Source organism: Oncorhynchus masou, chromosome 15 (assembly GCF_036934945.1).
Source record: "Oncorhynchus masou masou isolate Uvic2021 chromosome 15, UVic_Omas_1.1, whole genome shotgun sequence".
NCBI classification, from domain to species: Eukaryota; Metazoa; Chordata; class Actinopteri; order Salmoniformes; family Salmonidae; genus Oncorhynchus; species Oncorhynchus masou.
Window position 1 is genome coordinate 71,603,136 of NC_088226.1, and position 27,451 is coordinate 71,630,586.

General features: G+C 42.7%; 1 protein-coding gene across 1 annotated transcript in view; it reads right to left on the reverse strand.

The window, feature by feature from the left end:
- Positions 1-27,451, reverse strand: part of tle3a (TLE family member 3, transcriptional corepressor a) — a 166,954-nt gene that overhangs the window by 31,114 nt on the left and 108,389 nt on the right. Inside the window, exons 8-12 of the mRNA XM_064990196.1 lie at positions 22,484-22,676; positions 20,310-20,320; positions 10,129-10,245; positions 8,992-9,042; positions 2,405-2,551 (exon numbers count right to left, since the gene is read on the reverse strand). Of these exons, the coding sequence (XP_064846268.1) occupies positions 2,405-2,551; positions 8,992-9,042; positions 10,129-10,245; positions 20,310-20,320; positions 22,484-22,676 (519 nt within the window). The remainder of the gene's footprint in view (positions 1-2,404; positions 2,552-8,991; positions 9,043-10,128; positions 10,246-20,309; positions 20,321-22,483; positions 22,677-27,451) is intronic.

The following is a 27,451-nucleotide window of genomic DNA, read 5'->3' on the forward strand; positions in this document are numbered from 1 at the left end:
GTCTGTTTCCCTGTCCTGTCTGTTTCCCAGTCCTGCCTGTTTCCCTGTCTGTTTCCCTGTCCTGTCTGTTTCCCCCTGTCCTGTCTGTTTCCCTGTCTGTTTCCCTGTCCTGTCTGTTTCCCTGTCCTGTCTGTTTCCCTGTCTGTTTCCCTGTCCTGTCTGTTTCCCTGTCCTGTCTGTTTCCCTGTCCTGCCTGTTTCCCAGTCCTGCCTGTTTCCCTGTCTGTTTCCCTGTCCTGTCTGTTTCCCCCTGTCCTGTCTGTTTCCCTGTCTGTTTCCCTGTCCTGCCTGTTTCCCTGTCCTGTCTGTTTCCCAGTCCTGTCTGTTTCCCTGTCTGTTTCCCTGTCCTGTCTGTTTCCCTGTCCTGTCTGTTTCCCAGTCCTGTCTGTTTCCCTGTCTGTTTCCCAGTCCTGTCTGTTTCCCTGTCCTGTCTGTTTCCCTGTCTGTTTCCCTGTCCTGTCTGTTTCCCTGTCATGTCTGTTTCCCTGTCCTGCCTGTTTCCCAGTCCTGTCTGTTTCCCTGTCCTGCCTGTTTCCCTGTCCTGCCTGTTACCCAGTCCTGTCTGTTTCCCAGTCCTGTCTGTTTCCCTGTCCTGCCTGTTTCCCTGTCCTGCCTGTTTCCCAGTCCTGTCTGTTTCCCTGTCATGTCTGTTTCCCAGTCATGTCTGTTTCCCTGTCTGTTTCCCTGTCCTGTCTGTTTCCCAGTCCTGTCTGTTTCCCTGTCCTGCCTGTTTCCCTTTCCTGCCTGTTTCCCTGTCTGTTTCCCTGTCCTGTCTGTTTCCCTGTCCTGTCTGTTTCCCTGTGTTTCCCTGTCCTGTCTGTTTCCCTGTCCTGTCTGTTTCCCTGTCCTGTCTGTTTCCCTGTCCTGTCTGTTTCCCTGTCCTGCCTGTTTCCCCGTCTGTTACCCTGTCCTGTCTGTTTCCCAGTCCCATCTGTTTCCCTGTCTGTTTCCCTTTCCTATCTGTTTCCCCCTGTCCTGTCTGTTTCCCTGTCATGTCCTGTCTGTTTCCCTTTCCTGTCTGTTTCCCATTACTGTCTGTTTCCCAGTCCTGTCTATTTCCCCCTGTCCTGTCTGTTTCCCTGTCCTGTCTGTTTCCCATTACTGTCTGTTTCCCAGTCCTGTCTGTTTCCCTGTCCTGCCTGTTTCCCTGTCCTGTCTGTTTCCCTGTCCTGCCTGTTTCCCTGTCCTGTCTGTTTCCCAGTCCTGTCTATTTCCCTGTCCTGCCTGTTTCCCTGTCCTGTCTGTTTCCCATTACTGTCTGTTTCCCAGTCCTGTCTATTTCCCCCTGTCCTGTCTGTTTCCCTGTCCTGTCTGTTTCCCATTACTGTCTGTTTCCCAGTCCTGTCTGTTTCCCTGTCCTGCCTGTTTCCCTGTCCTGTCTGTTTCCCATTACTGTCTGTTTCCCAGTCCTGTCTATTTCCCCCTGTCCTGTCTATTTCCCCCTGTCCTGTCTGTTTCCCCCTGTCCTGTCTGTTTCCCTGTCCTGTCTGTTTCCCATTACTGTCTATTTCCCAGTCCTGTCTATTTCCCCCTGTCCTGTCTATTTCCCCCTGTCCTGTCTGTTTCCCCCTGTCCTGTCTGTTTCCCTGTCTTGTCTGTTTCCCCCTGTCCTGTCTGTTTCCCTGTCCTGTCTGTTTCCCCCTGTAGTGTCTGTTTCCCTGTCCTGTCTATTTCCCCCTGTCCTGTCTATTTCCCCCTGTCCTGTCTGTTTCCCTGTCCTGTCTGTTTCCCTGTTCTGTCTGTTTCCCTGTCCTGTCTGTTTCCCTGTCCTGTCCGTTTCCCTGTCCTGTCTGTTTCCCTGTCCTGTCCGTTTCCCTGTCCTGTCTGTTTCCCTGTCCTGTCTGTTTCCCTGTCTGTTTCCCTGTCCTGTCTGTTTCCCTGTCCTGTCTGTTTCCCTGTCCGTCTGTTTCCCTGTCCTGTCTGTTTCCCCCTGTCCTGTCTGTTTCCAGTAGATGATTGTAAATCAACCAGAGAGAGGAGAGGTAATATATAGCCAGGCTCCTGTCTTCTAGTTGCTGTAGAATCAGATTCTCTGTCTCTAACAGCTCACTGGATTCAACTAACCCAACATTTTAAACTTACATATGTCTGCCCTGTGAACAGAGTAATATTTGAGATTTCTTAGTGTCTTGGTCAAACGTATGTTGGGAATTTGATTCCATTTGGGAAGCATTTTAAAGCAAAGCAGCGAGGGAGAGATATCATCAGCTTCATCTCTATTGTAACTAATGGGGTTTTAATAAATAACAGTCTCTTAAACTCTGGAAGCGGTTGCCACGACAACATGTTTATCACTGAATCCTTCCGTCCTTCCCTTTCCAGTTTCATAGCTCTATCGTCTCACACACACACACACACACACACACACACACACACACACACACACACACACAAACGTTCTTTACATGGTTTTCCTTGTTCTTGGAGGAGGGCGTGCTACTGGACGACGCTACAGAGGCGGGGCTGGTGGGCGTGTCCTTCTGGGGGCGGGGCTTACCGATGCTGTTCCCCTCGGGTGAGTGAGCGGGGCTAGCCCGAGGGGTAGCGGGGTCCTGGAGTAAACAAACAAATAAACAAACAATCACTCTGAGGACACGCCTAAGTAACTATGGAAACACACTTACAGGAAAACCACGCCCACTAACATCCAGCAACCACACCCCTTATTGTACTAAGTCACGAAGACGCACGGGATTCAGTACAGTTGAAGTCAGAAGTTTACATACACCTTTCGCCAAATACATTTAAACTCAGTTTTTCACAATTCCTGACATTTAATCCTAGTAAGAATTCCCTGTCTTAGGTCAGTTAGGATCACCACTTTATTTTAAGGATGTGAAATGTCAGAATAATAGTAGAGAGAATGATTTATTTCATCTTTTATTTATTTCATCATATTCCTAGTGGGTCAGAAGTTTACATACAGTCAATTAGTATTTGGTAGCATTGCCTTTAAATTGTTTAACTTGGGTCAAACATTTTGGGTAGTCTTCCACAAGCTTCCAACAATAAGTTGGGTGAATTTTGGCCCATTCCTCCTGACAGAGCTGGTGTAACTGAGTCAGGTTTGTAGGCTTCCTTGCTCGCACACACTTTTTCAGTTCTGCCCACACATTATCTATAGGATAGAGGTCAGGGCTTTGTGTTGGCCACTCCAATACATTGACTTTGTTGTCCTTAAACCATTTTGCCACAACTTTGGATGTATGCTTGGGGTCATTGTCCATTTGGAAGACCCATTTGTGACCAAGCTTTAACTTCCTGACTGATGTCTTGAGATGTTGCTTCAATATATCCACATAATTTTCCTACCTCATGATGCCATCTATTTTGTGAAGTGCACCAGTCCCTCCTGCAGCAAAGCACCCCCACAACATGATGCTGCCACCCCCGTGCTTCACGGTTGGGATGGTGTTCTTCAGCTTGCAAGCCTCCCCCTTTTTCCTCCAAACATAACGATGGTCATTATGGCCAAACAGTTCTTTTTTTGTTTCATCAGACCAGAGGACATTTCTCCAAAAAGTATGATCTTTGTCCCCATGTGCAGTTGCAAACTGTAATCTGGCTTTTTATGGCGGTTTTGGAGCAGTGGCTTCTTCCTTGCTGAACGGCCTTTCAGGTTATGTCGATATAGGACTCGTTTTACTGTGGATATAGATACTTTTGTACCTGTTTCCTCCAGCATCTTCACAAGGTCCTTTGCTGTTGTTCTGGGATTGATTTGCACTTTTCACACGTCATCTCTAGGAGACAGAACGCGTCTCCTTCCTGAGCGGTATGACGGCTGCGTGGTCCCATGGTGTTTATACTTGCATACTATTGTTTGTACAGATGAACATGGTACCTTCAGGCGTTTGGAAATTTCTCCCAAGGATGAACCAGACTTGTGGAGCTCTACAATGTTGTTGTTATTAGTATAGACTACTGAGTAATACACCTGTAGTATTACACCTGTAGTATTACACCTGTATGTTGTTATTAGTATAGACTACTGAGAAATACACCTGTAGTAATACACCTGTATGTTGTTATTAGTATAGACTACTGAGTAATACACCTGTAGTAATACACCTGTATGTTGTTATTAGTATAGACTACTGAGTAATACACCTGTAGTAATACACCTGTAGTATTACACCTGTAGTAATACACCTGTAGTAATACACATGTAGTAATACACATGTAGTAATACACCGGTAGTAATACACCTGCATGTTGTTATTAGTATAGACTACTGAGTAATACACCTGTAGTAATACAACTGTAGTAATACACCTGTATGTTGTTATTAGTATAGACTACTGAGTAATACACCTGTAGTAATACACCTGTAGTAATACACCTGTATGTTGTTATTAGTATAGACTACTGAGTAATACACCTGTAGTAATACACCTGTAGTAATACACCTGTATGTTGTTATTAGTATAGACTACTGAGTAATACACCTGTAGTAATACACCTGTAGTAATACACCTGTAGTATTACACCTGTAGTATTTCACCTGTAGTAATACACCTGTAGTAATACACCTGTAGTAATACACCTGTAGTAATACAACTGTAGTAATACACCTGTATGTTGTTATTAGTATAGACTACTGAGTAATACACCTGTAGTAATACACCTGTATGTTGTTATTAGTATAGACTACTGAGTAATACACCTGTAGTAATACACCTATAGTGATACACCTGTAGTAATACACCTGTATGTTGTTATTAGTATAGACTACTGAGTAATACACCTGTAGTAATACACCTGTAGTAAATCACCTGTAGTAATACAACTGTAGTAAGACACCTGTAGTATTACACCGGTAGTAATACCCCTGTATGTTGTTATTAGTATAGACTACTGAGTAAAACACCTGTAGTATTACACCTGTAGTAATACACCTGTAGTAATACACCTGTAGAAATACACCTGTAGTATTACACCTGTAGTAATACACCTGTAGTAATACACCTGTAGTATTACACCTGTAGTATTACACCTGTAGTAATACACATGTAGTAATATACCTGTAGTATTACACCTGTAGTAATACACCTGTAGTATTACACCTGTAGTAATACACCTGTAGAATTACACCTGTAGTAATACAACTGTAGTAATACACCTGTAGTATTACACCTGTAGTAATACACCTGCAGTAATACACCTGTAGTATTACACCTGTAGTAATACACCTGTAGTAATACACCTGTAGTAATACACCTGTAGTAATACACCTGTAGTAATACACCTGTAGTATTTCACCTGTAGTAATAAACCTGTAGTATTACACCTGTAGTATTACACCTGTAGTATTACACCTGTAGTATTACACCTGTAGTATTACACCTGTAGTAATACACCTGTAGTAATACACCTGTAGTATTACACCTGTAGTAATACACCTGTAGTATTACACCTGTAGTATTACACCTGTAGTATTACACCTGTAGTAATACACCTGTAGTAATACACCTGTAGTAATACACCTGTAGTAATACACCTGTAGTAATACACCTGTATGTTGTTATTAGTATAGACTACTGAGTAATACACCTGCAGTATTACACCTGTAGTAATACACCTGTAGTAATACACCTGTAGTATTACACCTGTAGTAATACACCTGTAGTATTACACCTGTAGTAATACACCTGTAGTATTACACCTGTAGTAATACACCTGTAGTAATACACCTGTAGTAATACACCTGTAGTAATACACCTGCAGTAATACACCTGTAGTATTACACCTGTAGTAATACACCTGTAGTAATACACCTGTAGTATTACACATGTAGTAATACACCTGTAGTAATACATCTGTAGAAATACACCTGTAGTATTACACCTGTAGTAATACACCTGTAGTAATACACATGTAGTATTTCACCTGTAGTAATACACCTGTAGTAATACACCTGTAGTATTACACCTGTAGTATTACACCTGTAGTATTACACCTGTAGTATTACACCTGTAGTAATACACCTGTAGTAATACACCTGTAGAAATACACCTGTAGAAATACACCTGTAGAAATACACCTGTAGAAATACACCTGTAGTATTACACCTGTAGTAATACACCTGTAGAAATACACCTGCAGTATTACACCTGTAGTAATACACCTGTAGTAATACACCTGTAGTAATACACCTGCAGTAATACACCTGTAGTATTACACCTGTAGTAATACACCTGTAGTAATACACCTGTAGTATTACACCTGTAGTAATACACCTGTAGTATTACACCTGTAGTAATACACCTGTAGTATTACACCTGTAGTATTACACCTGTAGTATTACACCTGTAGTAATACACCTGTAGTATTACACCTGTAGTATTACACCTGTAGTATTACACCTGTAGTATTACACATGTAGTAATACACCTGTAGTAATACACCTGTAGAAATACACCTGTAGAAATACACCTGTAGTATTACACCTGTAGTAATACACCTGTAGAAATACACCTGTAGTATTACACCTGTAGTAATACACCTGTAGTAATACACCTGTAGTAATACACCTGTAGTAATACACCTGCAGTAATACACCTGTAGTATTACACCTGTAGTAATACACCTGTAGTAATACACCTGTAGTAATACACCTGTAGTAATACACCTGTAGTAATACACCTGTAGTATTACACCTGTAGTAATACACCTGTAGTAATACACCTGTAGTAATACACCTGTAGTAATACACCTGTAGTAATACACCTGTAGTATTACACCTGTAGTAATACACCTGCAGTAATACACCTGTAGTAATACACCTGTAGTAATACACCTGTATGTTGTTATTAGTATAGACTACTGAGTAATACACCTGCAATATTACACCTGTAGTAATACACCTGTAGTAATACACCTGTAGTAATACACCTGTAGTAATACACCTGTAGTAATACACCTGTAGAAATACACCTGTAGTATTACACCTGTAGTATTACACCTGTAGTATTACACCTGTAGTAATACACCTGTAGTAATACACCTGTAGTAATACACCTGTATGTTGTTATTAGTATAGACTACTGAGTAATACACCTGCAGTAATACACCTGTAGTAATACACCTGTAGTATTACACCTGTAGTATTACACCTGTAGCAATACACCTGTAGTAATACACCTGTAGAAATACACCTGTAGTATTACACCTGTAGTAATACACCTGTAGTATTACACCTGTAGTAATACACCTGTAGTATTTCACCTGTAGTAATAAACCTGTAGTATTACACCTGTAGTATTACACCTGTAGTATTACACCTGTAGTATTACACCTGTAAAAATACACCTGTAGAAATACACCTGTAGTAATACACCTGTAGTATTACACCTGTAGAAATACACCTGTAGTAATACACCTGTAGTATTACACCTGTAGAAATACACCTGTAGTATTACACCTGTAGAAATACACCTGTAGTAATACACCTGTAGTATTACACCTGTAGAAATACACCTGTAGTATTACACCTGTAGTATTACACCTGTAGAAATACACCTGTAGTATTACACCTGTAGTATTACACCTGTAGTATTACACCTGTAGAAATACACCTGTAGTATTACACCAGTAGTATTACACCAGTAGTATTACACCTGTAGTATTACACTTGTAGTAATACACCTGTAGAAATACACCTGTAGTATTACACCTGTAGTATTACACCTGTAGTATTACACCTGTAGTATTACACCTGTAGAAATACACCTGTAGTATTACACCTGTAGTATTACACCTGTAGAAATACACCTGTAGTATTACACCTGTAGTATTACACCTGTAGAAATACACCTGTAGTAATACACCTGTAGTATTACACCTGTAGTATTACACCTGTAGAAATACACCTGTAGTATTACACCTGTAGTATTACACCAGTAGTATTACACCTGTAGAAATACACCTGTAGTATTACACCTGTAGTATTACACCTGTAGTATTACACCTGTAGAAATACACCTGTAGTTTTACACCTGTAGTAATACACCTGTAGTAATACACCTGTAGTATTACACCTGTAGTATTACACCTGTAGTAATACACCTGTAGAAATACACCTGTAGTATTACACCTGTAGTATTACACCTGTAGTATTACACCTGTAGAAATACACCTGTAGAAATACACCTGTAGTATTACACCTGTAGTATTACACCTGTAGAAATACACCTGTAGTATTACACCTGTAGTATTACACCTGTAGAAATACACCTGTAGTATTACACCTGTAGTATTACACCTGTAGTATTACACCTATAGAAATACACCTGTAGAAATACACCTGTAGTAATACACCTGTAGTAATACACCTGCAGTAATACACCTGTAGTATTACACCTGTAGTAATACACCTGTAGTATTACACCTGTAGAAATACACCTGCAGTATTACACCTGTAGTATTACACCTGTAGTAATACACCTGTAGTATTACACCTGTAGTAATACACCTGTAGTAATACACCTGTAGTATTACACCTGTAGTAATACACCTGTAGTAATACACCTGTATTATTACACCTGTAGTAATACACCTGTAGTATTACACCTGTAGTAATACACCTGTAGCAATACACCTGTATTATTACACCTGTTGTAATACACCTGTAGAAATACACCTGTAGAAATACACCTGTAGTAATACACCTGTAGTATTACACCTGAAGTATTACACCTGTAGTATTACACCTGTAGTAATACACCTGTATTATTACACCTGTAGTAATACACCTGTAGTATTACACCTGTAGTAATACACCTGTAGCAATACACCTGTATTATTACACCTGTTGTAATACACCTGTAGAAATACACCTGTAGAAATACACCTGTAGTAATACACCTGTAGTATTACACCTGAAGTATTACACCTGTAGTATTACACCTGTAGTATTACACCTGTAGTAATACACCTGTAGTATTACACCTGTAGTAATACACCTGTAGTAATACACCTGTATGTTGCTCACCTCATTGGATACATCTACGACCAGGTCATCACTCTTATCTCCATCACTGTCCTATAGAGAGGAACATTGGTAAAACAGTCAACATGACATGAAATACCTTTCTATAAACCAGCACATCAACAGCCTTCACACCAATTCATTGTGTCTATCAACAGCCTTCACACCAATCCATTGTGTCTGTCAACAGCCTTCACACCAATCCACTGTGTCTGTCAACAGCCTTCACACCAATCCATTGTGTCTGTCAACAGCCTTCACACCAATCCATTGTGTCTGTCAACAGCCTTCACACCAATCCATTGTGTCTGTCAACAGCCTTCACACCAATCCATTGTGTCTGTCAACAGCCTTCACACCAATCCATTGTGTCTGTCAACAGCCTTCACACCAATCCATTTTGTCTGTCAACAGCCTTCACACCAATCCATTGTGTCTGTCAACAGCCTTCACACCAATCCATTGTGTCTGTCAACAGCCTTCACACCAATCCATTGTGTCTGTCAACAGCCTTCACACCAATCCATTGTGTCTATCAACAGCCTTCACACCAATCCATTGTGTCTGTCAACAGCCTTCACACCAATCCATTGTCTTTCAACAGCCTTCACACCAATCCATTGTGTCTGTCAACAGCCTTCACACCAATCCATTGTGTCTGTCAACAGCCTTCACACCAATCCATTGTGTCTGTCAACAGCCTTCACACCAATCCATTGTGTCTGTCAACAGCCTTCACACCAATCCATTGTGTCTGTCAACAGCCTTCACACCAATCCATTGTGTCTGTCAACAGCCTTCACACCAATCCATTGTGTCTGTCAACAGCCTTCACACCAATCCATTGTGTCTGTCAACAGCCTTCACACCAATCCATTGTGTCTGTCAACAGCCTTCACACCAATCCATTGTGTCTGTCAACAGCCCTGAATCCCCAATCTCCCCCAGCCCCTGAGCACTACTGTAGATCTGACGATTGGATTGGTGTAAACAATGTGGTCATAGCGCCATCTTGCCCTCTGATAGGCCAGCTGGAATTTTTCCATATTATTTACACCTAATTCAGCCCTCTCAGATCTAGTGCCTAGGGGGCAAGGAGCTAGGAGCTAAGGGTGGATATATGGGACTGAGGGGACTTACGTATCTGCTCATACTGTCCTTCTCGTCCACTTTGCGTTTCTTAGAGTCCAGACTGTAGTCGGAGGAGCTGTGTTTCTCACTGGCTGTTCTCAAGCTGTCGGTCGGGGAGACGTTATTCTGGAAGAAATAATATATATATATATTATATATAACATATAGCACATATAACATCCCAAGTGATAATTCTGTCTTTAAAATATGTTAATTCCAACGCTGTTCACACTTTGACAACAAGTTCATCTGCTTTCTATAAAATGATTATGGAGAGGTTTGTACTATAATCCCTGGGTTTAACCCAGAAAGGGACATGACTGGTCGTTTCACGCTGCTTCCACAGCGATTAACACCACAGGTAGCCTAGTAGTTCAAGCGTTGGGCCAGTAACCCAAATGTTGCTGGATCGAATCCCCACAAAACGGGACATGGTAAGAATCTGTCCGTCACGTTCTGGCCTTAGTTCCTTTGTGATGTCATTATGGGGTATTGTGATGTCATTATCATGATGTATTAATATACTGTTGTCACGTTCTGACCTTAGTTCCTTTGTGATGTCATTATGGGGTATTGTGATGTCATTATCATGATGTATTAATATACTGTTGTCACGTTCTGACCTTAGTTCCTTTGTGATGTCATTATGGGGTATTGTGATGTCATTATCATGATGTATTAATATACTGTTGTCACGTTCTGACCTTAGTTCCTTTGTGATGTCATTATGGGGTATTGTGATGTCATTATCATGATGTATTAATATACTGCTGTCACGTTCTGACCTTAGTTCTTTTGTGATGTCATTGTTTTAGTATGGTCAGGGGGCGTGAGTTGGGTGGGTTGTCTATGTTAGTTTTTCTATGATTAGCTATTTCTGTGTTTGGCCTGATATGGTTCCCAATCAGAGGCAGCTGTCAATCGTTGTTCCTGATGGAGAACCATATTTAGGTAGCCTGTTTTCTATTGTGTTTCGTGGGTGATTGTTTCCTGTTGTCTGTTGTGTGTCTGCACCAGCCAGAACTGTTTCCTGTTGTGTGTCTGCACCAGCCAGAGCTGTTTCCTGTTGTGTGTCTGCACCAGTCAGAGCTGTTTCCTGTTGTGTGTCTGCATCAGCCAGAACTGTTTCCTGTTGTGTGTCTGCACCAGCCAGAACTGTTTCCTGTTGTGTGTCTGCACCAGCCAGAACTGTTTCCTGTTGTGTGTCTGCACCAGCCAGAACTGTTTCCTGTTGTGTGTCTGCACCAGCCAGAGCTGTTTCCTGTTGTGTGTCTGCACCAGCCAGAGCTGTTTCCTGTTGTGTGTCTGCACCAGCCAGAGCTGTTTCCTGTTGTGTGTCTGCACCAGCCAGAACTGTTTCCTGTTGTGTGTCTGCACCAGCCAGAACTGTTTCCTGTTGTGTGTCTGCACCAGCCAGAACTGTTTCCTGTTGTGTGTCTACACCAGCCAGAGCTGTTTCCTGTTGTGTGTCTGCACCAGCCAGAACTGTTTCCTGTTGTGTGTCTGCACCAGCCAGAACTGTTTCCTGTTGTGTGTTTGCACCAGCCAGAGCTGTTTCCTGTTGTGTGTCTGCACCAGCCAGAACTGTTTCCTGTTGTGTGTCTGCACCAGCCAGAACTGTTTCCTGTTGTGTGTCTGCACCAGCCAGAACTGTTTCCTGTTGTGTGTCTGCACCAGCCAGAGCTGTTTCCTGTTGTGTGTCTGCACCAGCCAGAACTGTTTCCTGTTGTGTGTCTGCACCAGCCAGAACTGTTTTGGTCGTTTCTCTTTGGTATTTTGTTATTTCCGTGTTCATTCTAATAAGAATGGACACATACCACGCTGCAAACTGGTCCGATCTATCTTACTCCTCATCACAGGAAGACGAAAACCCACTATCGTGGGTATATGCACCTGGTAGTTAACCCACTTGGGTGCCGAAGACGTCGATGTCGATTATGGCAGCACCCCCACACATCTCTGATTCAGAGGGGTTGGGTTCAATTTCGGGAAGACACGTTTCAGTTCAATGCATTCAGTTTGTCATGACGTTGCCCTCTTTGGGTACAGCAAGCCCCATCCCTGTCTCCTACACCCAGGCTGCTGTGATCAGAGAGAGGTCGCAAATTCCTGGAGGAGATGATCTCCTCATGGCCACAGTATAGAGAGAGAGTGAAGTTTCATAGAGAACAAAGGAATTTCTTCCACGTCAAAGAACTTGAGGTCCGAACAACGTTTACGTTCCGGACAAGGTATAAAAGATCGGAGGAGAATCCAGCTATGAACTGGTCCGTTTGTTACAACTTGGGGAGGCTCATGGGAGACGGTGTGGCCACATTACCATAACGCTGTTTATATAATAGCCCCAGATATGAGGTTTACATCTAATTGTTGTATAAGATGAATGACTGAGTATGATACTGTTTACACAATTTTACAATGTGATTTTGGACTGTTTAATGAAGGAAACTCCAATTCCCTTTTGAGTTGAACTAAATCAGAGGACCGCCCATGAGCCTAGTTAGGGTCGGGCATCTTTTTCCCGAATAAAACCCAATTTTGAGATTTTTTCAACAGACCATGTTTCCCTCAATCACGGGAGGACAAAGGTTGCAGACCATTGCGGAATCTTTTAACCGTACCACGTGGTTAAACCCTTAGACTATCGATACCGACAGAATAAGAACAAGTCTTTGATATTAATTACTAGTCTGAAGCTAGGAATTCGGTATCATTGAACATGAAGAACGACAACCGCCGAAACATCCATTCTATAATGAAACAAATGAATGTCACTCTGAACTACCCACTATAACCACGACAGAGAGGGCGGACAAACTCTCCAACAGAAGCAAACTTTTTAACAGATATCCCGAAGACACACTGAGCGTAAATATTTATATATTGATTGCAATTGTTCCCAATGAGTGAGTGTTCATGTGCAAAGGATTAGCATTTCAATTGTTATAATTATTAACTGTGTGTTGTCTTATCTCGGTCGACCCCCACTTCCCTTTTGTACACCAAGCCGCGATGCCGGTTTATCCCACTAGGGGAACTCCGTTATCATTTCCTTGTAACTATCTACTGTTTGTTTATGAATTTCTGTGAATGACTTAGTTAGTAAATAAATGATTTTAAGACAATTGATGTTCATAGTGAAGACTGGGTGCAGATAACCGACAGTTTACGACGTTTGGAATGAGACTAACGTGAGGTAAAATAAATCATTAATTCATCAGAAGACTAATTGATCAGATATCAAAAATATCTGAAAAGTTATATTAGGAAAATTATAACTTTGTAATGTGAATATTTTTTCCTTGGAGCCCCGACTTCCTAGTTAATTACAGTTACATGATTAATTAGTTAATCACGAAATGCTAATTACAGAGAGTTATTTGATAAAGATGAATCTTCAGTTTAATGATGCCAAAGACATGACGAGTTGTACAACTGACAAGGTGACCCCCCCTTTCCTACAGCAGAGCTGACTTTAAATTCATTGCAAATAAAGAATATAAAGTATAAAGAATAAAGACTTGTTATCTGGTTCCTCTATATTATAATCTATTTGGTTTTAAAAATGTATATATCTCTTTAATTAAAGCCCGATGTGTTACATATGTCACAGAGTGTTTAAATCAGGTCTCCAACCTTTTCTAGCATGAGAGCCACATTTAAATAATGAAACATGTCACGAGATACTCTTTTATTTTCTGGCTTTCAAATAGGAACATTCTCCCCTGCACCTCTTCATCCTGGTCTTTAGAGAGAAAGTAGTGTACTATGTTGTCAATTCTTCCCCTGGTCCTTAGAGAGAAAATGGAGGGAGGGAGGGCTGGCTGGCTGTGTCTAACAGGCTGGCTGTGTCTAACAGGTAAAAAAATGTCAGCAAACACCTCTGTTCCGATCTGTAGGACAGGCTGTTTGCTGGACAGCCGCTTAGTTCTCTCTCTCTCTCTCTCTCTCTCTCTGTCTCTCTCTCTCTCTACTCCCTCCCTCCCTCCCTTTCTCTCTCTCTCTCTCCCTCTACTCCCTCCCTCCCTCCCCTTCTCTCTCTCTCTCTCTCTCCCTCTACTCCCTCCCTCCCCCTCTCTCTCTCTCTCTCCCTCTACTCCCTCCCTCCCTCCCTTTCTCTCTCTCCCTCTCTCTCCCTCTACTCCCTCTACTCCCTCCCTTTCTCTCTCTCTCTACTCCCTCCCTTTCTTTCTCTCTCTCTCTCTCTCTCTCTCCCTCTACTCCCTCCCTTTCTTTCTCTCTCTCTCTCTCTCTCTACTCCCTCTACTCCCTCCCTTTCTCTCTCTCTCTCTACTCCCTCTACTCCCTCCCTTTCTTTCTCTCTCTCTCTCTCTCTCCCCCCTCCCTTTCTTTCTCTCTCTCTCTCTCTCTCTCTCCCTCTACTCCCTTTACTCCCTCACTCCCTCCCTTTCTTTCTCTCTCTCTCTCTCTCTCTCTCTCTCTCTCTCTCTCTCTTCTAACCCACAGCTCTGATCATGTCCCTCTGTAGTAGTTTGTCGTCTCGTGTTGTTGGGGGGGACGGGGGATGGGGACAAGAGTGAGGGAGGGAGGAAAGCTTCTGAAAACAAGCTGCCTTTAGCTAGGACAAGCTGATGTCATGGTGGTGTTTGGAGCATCTGAGGCGTCTGTGATTGGAACAGAATGTAATAGAACCAGAATGACAATCCATAACTGATAGTTAATAATTCACAACATCCGTAATACTATAGGGATATCCCCCCGGCCTGAACGGCCTGCAGAGGAAGCAGCTCGAGTTGGACACAATTGAATAACATTCCGGGATAAAGTTGAATAACATTCCGGGATAAAGTTGAATAACATTCCGGGTTAAAGTTGAATAACATTCCGGGATAAAGTTGAATAACATTCCGGGTTTAAAGTTGAATAACATTCCGGGATAAGTTGAATAACATTCCGGGTTAAAGTTGAATAACATTCCGGGATAAGTTGAATAACATTCCGGGTTAAAGTTGAATAACATTCCGGGATGAAGTTGAATAACATTCCGGGTTAAAGTTGAATAACATTCCGGGTTAAAGTTGAATAACATTCCGGGATGAAGTTGAATAACATTCCGGGATGAAGTTGAATAACATTCCGGGATGAAGTTGAATAACATTCCGGGATGAAGTTGAATAACATTCCGGGATAAAGTTGAATAACATTCCGGGATAAAGTTGAATAACATTCCGGGTTAAAGTTGAATAACATTCCGGGATGAAGTTGAATAACATTCCGGGATGAAGTTGAATAACATTCCGGGATAAAGTTTCAGATTGGCACAATGTCATGCGTACAACATCTTGTATTACTGAGAGTCTGGACATTTGGTAACGTTTCTAAAAGCACATTACTAGTTTTGGCACTTTGGTTGATTTTTATTCGAGCTGCAGAACACGGGGATGAGGGGAAAACTTCTCCTTTAAGGTCTATCACTTCTCCTTTAAGGTCTACCACTTCTCCTTTAAGGTCTACCACTTCTCCTTTAAGGTCTGTCACCTCTCCTTTAAGGTCTGTCAATTCTCCTTTAAGGTCTATCACTTCTCCTTTAAGGTCTATCACTTCTCCTTTAAGGTCTGTCACTTCTCCTTTAAGGTCTGTCACTTCTCCTTTAAGGTCTATCACTTCTCCTTTAAGGTCTATCACTTCTCCTTTAAGGTCTATCACTTCTCCTTTAAGGTCTGTCACTTCTCCTTTAAGGTCTGCCACTTCTCCTTTAAGGTCTGTCACTTCTCCTTTAAGGTCTGCCACTTCTCCTTTAAGGTCTGCCACTTCTCCTTTAAGGTCTGCCACCTCTCCTTTAAGGTCTAGCACTTCTCATTTAAGGTCTGCCAGTAATTTTACTAAACAAAATATAGAAGAAACATGGAACATTTTTAACGATTTTACTGAGGTTCCAGTTCATATAAGGAAATCAGTTCAATTTAAATAATTTCATTAGGCCCCTAATCTTTGGATTTTATGACTGGGCAAGGGCGCAGCCCTGGGTGGACCTGGGAGGGTATAGCCCCACCCACTGAGGAGCCAGGCCCAACCAATCAGAATAAGTCCAGGTTACTGGTCTCAGAACGATCCAGCAGGAGAAGAAGCCGGATGTGGAGGTCCTGGGTTGGCGTGGTTACGCGGTTGTTGTTTTAAAAAATATATATATTTTACCTTTATTTAACCAGGCAAGTCAGTTAAGAACAAATTCTTATTTTCAATGACGGCCTGGGAACAGTGGGTTAACTGCCTGTTCAGGGGCAGAACGACAGATTTGTACCTTGTCAGCTCGGGGATTTGAACTTGCAACCTTCCAGTTACTAGTCCAGGCCGGGTTTTGCACAACCGAAGAATTTCTGCACAAACTGTGTCAGAAACCGTCTCAGGGAAGCTCATCTCTGTGTGCTCGTCGTCCTCACCGGGGTCGTGACCTGACTGCAGTTCAGCGTCGTAACCGACTTCAGTGGGGGTATTGCTCACCTTCGATGGCCAATGGCAACGCTGGAGAAATGTGCTCTTCACGGATGAATCCCGGTTTCAACTGACAGCGTGTTCCAATTCCCGCCAATATCCAGCAACTTCACACAGCCGTTGAAGAGGAGCGGGACAACATTCCACAGGCCACAATCAACAGCCTGATCAACTCTATGTGAAGGAGATGTGTGGTGCTGCATGAGGCAAATGGAAGTCACACCAGATACTGACTGGTTTTCTGATCACACCAGATACTGACTGGTTCTCTGATCACACCAGATACTGACTGGTTTTCTGGTCACACCAGATACTGACTGGTTCTCTGATTACACCAGATACTGACTGGTTTTCTGATCCACACCAGATACTGACTGGTTTTCTGATCCACACCAGATACTGACTGGTTCTCTGATCACACCAGATACTGACTGGTTTTCTGATCCACACCAGATACTGACTGGTTTTCTGATCCACACCAGATACTGACTGGTTTTCTGATCACACCAGATACTGACTGGTTTTCTGATCACACCAGATACTGACTGGTTTTCTGATCCACACCAGATACTGACTGGTGTTCTGATCACACCAGATACTGACTGGTTTTCTGATCACACCAGATACTGACTGGTTTTCTGATCCACACCAGATACTGACTGGTTTTCTGATCCACACCAGATACTGACTGGTTTTCTGATCACACCAGATACTGACTGGTTTTCTGATCCACACCAGATACTGACTGGTTTTCTGATCACACCAGATACTGACTGGTTCTGATCCACACCAGATACTGACTGGTTTTCTGATCCACACCAGATACTGACTGGTTTTCTGATCACACCAGATACTGACTGGTTCTGATCCACACCAGATACTGACTGGTTTTCTGATCCACACCAGATACTGACTGGTTTTCTGATCACACCAGATACTGACTGGGTTTCTTATCCACACCAGATACTGACTGGTTTTCTGATCCACACCAGATACTGACTGGTTCTGATCCACACCAGATACTGACTGGTTTTCTGATCCACACCAGATACTGACTGGTTTTCTGATCACACCAGATACTGACTGGTTCTGATCCACACCAGATACTGACTGGTATTCTGATCCACACCAGATACTGACTGGTTTTCTGATCACACCAGATACTGACTGGTTCTGATCCACACCAGATACTGACTGGTTTTCTGATCCACACCAGATACTGACTGGTTTTCTGATCACACCAGATACTGACTGGGTTTCTTATCCACACCAGATACTGACTGGTTTTCTGATCACACCAGATACTGACTGGGTTTCTTATCCACACCAGATACTGACTGGTTTTCTGATCCACACCAGATACTGACTGGTTCTGATCCACACCAGATACTGACTGGTTTTCTGATCCACACCAGATACTGACTGGTTTTCTGATCCACACCAGATACTGACTGGTTTTCTGATCCACACCAGATACTGACTGGTTTTCTGATCACACCAGATACTGACTGGTTTTCTGATCACACCAGATACTGACTGGTTTTCTGATCCACACCAGATACTGACTGGTTTTCTGATCACACCAGATACTGACTGGTTTTCTGATCCACACCAGATACTGACTGGTTCTGATCCACACCAGATACTGACTGGTTTTCTGATCACACCAGATACTGACTGGTTTTCTGATCCACACCAGATACTGACTGGTTTTCTGATCACACCAGATACTGACTGGGTTTCTTATCCACACCAGATACTGACTGGTTTTCTGATCCACACCAGATACTGACTGGTTTTCTGATCACACCAGATACTGACTGGTTCTGATCCACACCAGATACTGACTGGTTCTGATCCACACCAGATACTGACTGGTTTTCTGATCCACACCAGATACTGACTGGTTTTCTGATCACACCAGATACTGACTGGTTTTCTGATCACACCAGATACTGACTGGTTTTCTGATCCACACCAGATACTGACTGGTTTTCTGATCACACCAGATACTGACTGGTTTTCTGATCCACACCAGATACTGACTGGTTCTGATCCACACCAGATACTGACTGGTTCTGATCACACCAGATACTGACTGGGTTTCTTATCCACACCAGATACTGACTGGTTTTCTGATCCACACCAGATACTGACTGGTTTTCTGATCACACCAGATACTGACTGGTTCTGATCCACACCAGATACTGACTGGTTTTCTGATCACACCAGATACTGACTGGTTCTGATCACACCAGATACTGACTGGTTCTGATCCACACCAGATACTGACTGGTTCTGATCCACACCAGATACTGACTGGTTTTCTGATCCACACCAGATACTGACTGGTTTTCTGACACACCAGATACTGACTGGTTCTGATCCACACCAGATACTGACTGGTTCTGATCACACCAGATACTGACTGGTTTTCTGATCCACACCAGATACTGACTGGTTTTCTGATCCACACCAGATACTGACTGGTTCTGATCCACACCAGATACTGACTGGTTTTCTGATCCACACCAGATACTGACTGGTTCTGATCCACACCAGATACTGACTGGTTTTCTGATCCACACCCCTATTTTGTTTAAGGTATCTGTGACCAACAGATTCATATCTGTATTCCCAGTCATGTGAAATTGATTTCCTTATACGAACTGTAACTCAGTGAAATCTTTTGAAATTGTTTCATGTTGTGTTTACATTTTTGTTCAGTGTTTGATTCAAGGAAAATAGTAAATACTGTGTATACTCATGATCTTGTAGTACAAAATTTTTTGTAAAAAAAGAGATTGAATTTGGCAAAACTCACCGTGCTCTCTGCTTATAGGAAATGGCCACAGCCAGGAGAGATGGCAATCAGTGATGACCAGCCATGAAAAGAAAAACAAGTCAGTTAGCATTTCAAAACAAGATTTGACTGCAGGGCAGAACTCCTTTGTCAGAATAGCTGATCTAGCCAATCACAGCCTGAGAATGTACCAGCTCATTACCCAGAGAGAATGTATAAAGTCTGTGCTTTCCTCTTAACGAGCTCGTGAGGAGTAAATATTTATTATGTAAATAATACTCGTCACTTAGGCAACTTCATTCTGTAAATAATACTCGTCACCTAGGCAACTTCATTATGTAAATAATACTCGTCACCTAGGCAACTTCATTATGTAAATAATATTCATCACTTAGGCAACTTCATTATGTAAATAATACTCGTCACCTAGGCAACTTCATTATGTAAATAATACTCGTCACTTAGGCAACTTCATTATGTAAAAAATGTAACCCCATTTTGCATAGATTAGAAATCTCGGACTTTACTTGCTACACACATGGAGCCTCTGGCTGCTTTGATCGATCAGTGACGACAAGTGTGTCGGCTACCAGAGTGGATTTTTAATGTGTCGGAGTTATTAAAACGGCTGTTTAATTAAACTGCAGAATGGAATGGTCTATCTTGTAGGCTATGTAGTAATGTCACATAGATCATTTAAAACATTTTTTATTTTTATTTTAAACAAAAATGAATATTATCCCAAGTAATCGAATATTAACGTCCGTTCGGATATCCCGTCCAAAACGGCGGATTCCATTTCCCAAATACAAACAATTCAATTTTGGCCACTTTTTTTCCACCCCACACCTTTTCATGATGTCATTTAGGGTAGTATTCTTCACACTGCTGCATGGAGACATCATTACACCATTCACACAAACACCTTAATCACATCCACTGATTCTAGAAGACTCCTGATACAGAAGTAGTGAGGCTTCTAGAAGACTCCTGATACAGAAGTAGTAAGGCTTCTAGAAGACTCCTGATACAGAAGTAGTAAGGCTTCTAGAAGACTCCTTATACAGAAGTAGTAAAGCTTCTAGAAGACTCCTGATACAGAAGTAGTAAGGCTTCTAGAAGACTCCTGATACAGAAGTAGTAAGGATTCTAGAAGACTCCTGATACAGAAGTAGTAAGGCTTCTAGAAGACTCCCGATACAGAAGTAGTAAGGCTTCTAGAAGACTCCTGATACAGAAGTAGTGAGGATTCTAGAAGACTCCTGATACAGAAGTAGTAAGGCTTCTAGAAGACTCCTGATACAGAAGTAGTAAGGCTTCTAGAAGACTCCTGATACAGAAGTAGTAAGGCTTCTAGAAGACTCCTGATACAGAAGTAGTAAGGCTTCTAGAAGACTCCTGATACAGAAGTAGTAAGGCTTCTAGAAGACTCCTGATACAGAAGTAGTGAGGATTCTAGAAGACTCCTGATACAGAAGTAGTAAGGCTTCTAGAAGACTCCTGATACAGAAGTAGTAAGGCTTCTAGAAGACTCCTGATACAGAAGTAGTAAGGCTTCTAGAAGACTCCTGATACAGAAGTAGTAAGGCTTCTAGAAGACTCCTGATACAGAAGTAGTAAGGCTTCTAGAAGACTCCTGATACAGAAGTAGTAAGGCTTCTAGAAGAATCCTGATACAGAAGTAGTAAGGCTTCTAGAAGACTCCTGATACAGAAGTAGTAAGGCTTCTAGAAGACTCCCGATACAGAAGTAGTAAGGCTTCTAGAAGACTCCCGATACAGAAGTAGTAAGGCTTCTAGAAGACTCCTGATACAGAAGTAGTAAGGCTTCTAGAAGACTGCTGATACAGAAGTAGTAAGGCTTCTAGAAGACTCCTGATACAGAAGTAGTAAGGATTCTAGAAGACTCCTGATACAGAAGTAGTAAGGCTTCTAGAAGACTCCTGATACAGAAGTAGTAAGGCTTCTAGAAGACTCCTGATACAGAAGTAGTAAGGCTTCTAGAAGACTCCCGATACAGAAGTAGTAAGGCTTCTAGAAGACTCCCGATACAGAAGTAGTAAGGCTTCTAGAAGACTCCTGATACAGAAGTAGTAAGGCTTCTAGAAGACTCCTGATACAGAAGTAGTAAGGCTTCTAGAAGACTCCTGATACAGAAGTAGTAAGGCTTCTAGAAGACTGCTGATACAGAAGTAGTAAGGCTTCTAGAAGACTCCTGATACAGAAGTAGTAAGGCTTCTAGAAGACTGCTGATACAGAAGTAGTAAGGCTTCTAGAAGACTGCTGATACAGAAGTAGTAAGGCTTCTAGAAGACTCCTGATACAGAAGTAGTAAGGATTCTAGAAGACTCCTGATACAGAAGTAGTAAGGCTTCTAGAAGACTCCTGATACAGAAGTAGTAAGGCTTCTAGAAGACTGCTGATACAGAAGTAGTAAGGATTCTAGAAGACTCCCGATACAGAAGTAGTGAGGCTTCTAGAAGACTCCCGATACAGAAGTAGTAAGGCTTCTAGAAGACTCCTGATACAGAAGTAGTAAGGCTTCTAGAAGACTGCTGATACAGAAGTAGTAAGGCTTCTAGAAGACTCCTGATACAGAAGTAGTAAGGATTCTAGAAGACTCCCGATACAGAAGTAGTAAGGCTTCTAGAAGACTCCTGATACAGAAGTAGTGAGGCTTCTAGAAGACTCCCGATACAGAAGTAGTGAGGCTTCTAGAAGACTCCCGATACAGAAGTAGTAAGGCTTCTAGAAGACTGCTGATACAGAAGTAGTAAGGCTTCTAGAAGACTCCTGATACAGAAGTAGTAAGGCTTCTAGAAGACTGCTGATACAGAAGTAGTAAGGATTCTAGAAGACTCCTGATACAGAAGTAGTGAGGCTTCTAGAAGACTCCTGATACAGAAGTAGTAAGGATTCTAGAAGACTCCCGATACAGAAGTAGTAAGGCTTCTAGAAGACTCCTGATACAGAAGTAGTAAGGATTCTAGAAGACTCTTGATACAGAAGTAGTGAGGCTTCTAGAAGACTCCTGATACAGAAGTAGTAAGGCTTCTAGAAGACTCCCGATACAGAAGTAGTAAGGCTTCTAGAAGACTCCTTTCATCACCTCTGTGTTCCACGTCGTGATGATTCTTCTCATCCTTAACAGGGATGTTAGCCTGGCTCCCCAGAGCTCCCAGGGCCAGCAGCCCAGACCCTGGGATTATCCCAGGAGGCTGGAGCCCGGAGGGGTGGGCGGCCAGGAGGGGAGGACCACCGTGGGCTGCATGGGACAGGTGCTGAGCCTGGAGCTGTTGCTGCTGTAGATGGGGGGGGGGGGGGAGGGTGGCAGAGACGGAGCAAGAAGAAGACAAGTGGGTCAGAGGGTAAGAGAAGAGAGACGCACACCGTACACGAACCACTAACCCATAGAACTACAGGATCTATGTAACACAAACTGCTGTAGGTTTCCCCAGAGGATTCATTACTAAAGTAATATATATATTATATATATATATATATTTTGCACAGATCTCGACTCAAGTCACTCGTTAAAAGAGGCAAAGTTCTTCAAGTTACGAATTGCATCCATTCAGTCATAGAACACGATCAAACATAGTTTATTAAAAATATTTATTTTTTTAACTTTGTGGCCGGCTGTTGGTCTCGGTTGGAGGCGATAACACGGTAATTTACCTACGACATAACATAACTACGTTTAACCACTAAACACACAGGCTGATCAGACAAACCGGGACTATTTGACCTGCAGCCAGCTACCAGGCTATGGAGCCAATAAGTCAGGTTTAACCAGGCTATAGAGAGAATAGATAAGTCAGGTTTAACCAGGCTATGGAGCCAATAAGTCAGGTTTAACCAGGCTATGGAGCCAATAAGTCAGGTTGAACCAGGCTATAGAGCCAATAAGTCAGGTTTAACCAGGCTATAGAGAGAGTAGATAAGTCAGGTTTAACCAGGCTATGGAGCCAATAAGTCAGGTTTAACCAGGCTATGGAGCCAATAAGTCAGGTTTAACCAGGCTATAGAGAGATTAGATAAGTCAGGTTTAACCAGGCTATAGAGAGAGTAGATAAGTCAGGTTTAACCAGGCTATAGAGAGAGTAGATAAGTCAGGTTTAACCAGGCTATAGACAGATTAGATAAGTCAGGTTTAACCAGGCTATAGAGCCAATAAGTCAGGTTTAACCAGGCTATAGAGCCAATAAGTCAGGTTTAACCAGGCTATAGAGCCAATAAGTCAGGTTTAACCAGGCTATAGAGAGATTAGATAAGTCAGGTTTAACCAGGCTATAGAGCCAATAAGTCAGGTTTAACCAGGCTATAGAGAGAGTAGATAAGTCAGGTTTAACCAGGCTATAGACAGATTAGATAAGTCAGGTTTAACCAGGCTATAGAGCCAATAAGTCAGGTTTAACCAGGCTATAGAGCCAATAAGTCAGGTTTAACCAGGCTATAGAGAGATTAGATAAGTCAGGTTTAACCAGGCTATAGAGCCAATAAGTCAGGTTTAACCAAGCTATGGAGCCAATAAGTCAGGTTTAACCAGGCTATAGAGAGATTAGATAAGTCAGGTTTAACCAGGCTATAAAGCCAATAAGTCAGGTTTAACCAGGCTATAGAGCCAATAAGTCCGGTTTAACCAGGCTATAGAGAGATTAGATAAGTCAGGTTTAACCAGGCTATGGAGCCAATAAGTCAGGTTTAACCAGGCTATAGAGAGATTAGATATTAACAGGTCTATAGCTGTCTAGGATAAGAGTGACGATAGACATCTGGATCTGAGAGCAACAGAGCCATGCCCCTCTCAGTGCTACAGAGCCACGCCCCTCTCAGTGCTACAGAGCCACGCCCCTCTCAGTGCTACAGACCTCTATCCCCCTCTCAGTGCTACAGAGCCACGCCCCTCTCAGTGCTACAGACCTATATCCCCCTCTCAGTGCTGCAGAGCCACGCCCCTCTCAGTGCTGCAGAGCCACGCCCCTCTCAGTGCTGCAGAGCCATGCCCCTCTCAGTGCTGCAGAGCACGCCCCTCTCAGTGCTACAGAGCCACGCCCCTCTCAGTGCTACAGAGCCACGCCCCTCTCAGTGCTGCAGAGCCACGCCCCTCTCAGTGCTGCAGAGCCATGCCCCTCTCAGTGCTGCAGAGCACGCCCCTCTCAGTGCTACAGAGCCACGCCCCTCTCAGTGCTACAGAGCCACGCCCCTCTCAGTGCTACAGAGCCACGCCCCTCTCAGTGCTGCAGAGCCACGCCCCTCTCAGTGCTACAGACCTCTATCCCCCTCTCAGTGCTACAGAGCCACGCCCATCTCAGTGCTACAGACCTCTATCCCCCTCTCAGTGCTACAGAGCCACGCCCCTCTCAGTGCTGCAGGGCCACGCCCCTCTCAGTGCTACAGACCTATATCCCCCTCTCAGTGCTGCAGAGCCACGCCCCTCTCAGTGCTGCAGAGCCACGCCCCTCTCAGTGCTGCAGAGCCATGCCCCTCTCAGTGCTGCAGAGCACGCCCCTCTCAGTGCTACAGAGCCACGCCCCTCTCAGTGCTACAGAGCCACGCCCCTCAGTGCTGCAGAGCCACGCCCCTCTCAGTGCTACAGACCTCTATCCCCCTCTGTGCTGCAGAGCCACGCCCCTCTCAGTCAGTGCTACAGAGCCACGCCCCTCTCAGTGCTACAGAGCCACGCCCCTCTCAGTGCTACAGACCTATATCCCCCTCAGTGCTACAGAGCCACGCCCCTCTCAGTGCTACAGAGCCACGCCCCTCTCAGTGCTACAGAGCCACGCCCCTCTCAGTGCTACAGAGCCACGCCCCTCTCAGTGCTACAGAGCCACGCCCCTCTCAGTGCTACAGAGCCACGCCCCTCTCAGTGCTACAGAGCCACGTCCCTCTCAGTGCTACAGAGCCACGTCCCTCTCAGTGCTACAGAGCCACGTCCCTCTCAGTGCTGCAGAGCCACGCCCCTCTCAGTGCTGCAGAGCCACGCCCCTCTCAGTGCTACAGAGCCACGCCCCTCTCAGTGCTACAGAGCCACGCCCCTCTCAGTGCTACAGAGCCACGTCCCTCTCAGTGCTACAGAGCCACGTCCCTCTCAGTGCTACAGAGCCACGTCCCTCTCAGTGCTACAGAGCCACGTCCCTCTCAGTGCTGCAGAGCCAAGCCCCTCTCAGTGCTACAGAGCCACGCCCCTCTCAGTGCAACAGAGCCACGCCCCTCTCAGTGCTGCAGACCGACATCCCTGAACTGCCCATCTTGTTTCCCAGAAATGGCTGAATCCCAAAATTGTCTGTAGAAAGAAAACTGTGTAATAATTAATAAGCAAAATTTGCTCTTGTCAAACCTTATACAAAAATTAACATGATATATATTTTAAAAGCTGAGAAGCAGCTCTCTTTCAAATGATATGACATACAATATCACCATACCAACAATATCACCATACCAACAATATCACCATATCAACAATATCAACATATCAACAATATCACCATATCAACAATATCAACATATCAACAATATCACCATATCAACAATAGCACCATATCAACAATATCACCATAACAACAATATCACCATATCAACAATATCACCATATCAACAATATCACCATATCAACAATATGGTAATCAATCAAGAAAGAATCACAGGTGAAAATGTGCATCTTTAAAACTCAAATCTATGTTTTTCTTCCAAACAAGAAAAACATTTTGAGCACATTGTCTTCCTTATTTTGTAAGATCTGATCATCTGAAATCAGAATATAAATAGTGTCACGTTCTGACCTCAGTTCCTTTGTCTTGTCTTTTGTTTTAGTAAGGTCAGGGGGCGTGAGTTGAGGTGGGCAGTCTATGTTCTTTTTTCTATAATTTGGGATTTCTGTGTTTGGCCTGGTGTGGTTCTCAATCAGAGGCAGCTGTCAATCGTTGTCCCTGATTGAGAACCATACTTAGGTAGCCTGGTTTCACCTTTGAGTTGTGGGTTGATTATTTTCTGTTCTGTGTGTTGCTTCACCATTCAGGACTGTTCTTGTTTTTGTCGTTTTATTGTTTTTGTTCAAGTGTTCAGGATTAAATACAATATGGACACCTACCACGCAGCGCATTGGTCTGACATTTCTTACTCTTCGTCTGAGGAGGACGAAGACAAGCGTGAGAAATAGCTTTTACATGGCTTACAGATGTTTTAGTGCCCGGAATGAGACATGCTTAACACCCCGGCCATCCTACAATCCAAGCTTGATGCCCTCAATCTCACACAAATTATCAATGAACCTACCAGGTACAACCCCATAGCCTTAAACACGGGCACCCTCATAGATATCATCCTAACCAACTTGCCCTCTAAATACACCTCTGCTGTCTTCAACCAAGATCTCAGCGATCACTGCCTCATTGCCTGCATCCGTTCGGTCAACCACACGACCAGTACAAAACCTAATGTCTGCGTGGTCAAAAACAACACAGAGGTCCATCTTTCATCGCTGAGCGGTCGACCCAAACTGTTTGACGTACACGGTCGAGATCTAAAAACCAACTGGACGTTTCAGGCCTGAAAGGGATGGATCTCCTGATGTTTCAGCATCATCACAGGAACGTATATATATATATGTATATAAATATGTATATCTGTATATATATAAATATGTATATCTGTATATATGTATATGTATATCTGTATATATATATATGTATATGTATATCTGTATATATATAAATATGTATATCTGTATATATGTATATGTATATATATGTATGTGTGTATATATGTATATATATATGTATATGTATATATGTATATGTATATATATATATGTATATGTATATATATATGTATGCATATATATGTATATGTATATATATATGTATGCATATATATGTATATGTATATATAGATATATATATATATGTATATGTGTATATATATGTATGTATATGTGTATATATATGTATGTATATATGTACATGTGTATATATATGTATGTATATATGTATATGTACATGTGTATATATATCTATATATATATGTATATGTGTATGTATATATGTATATATATGTATGTATATGTGTATATATATGT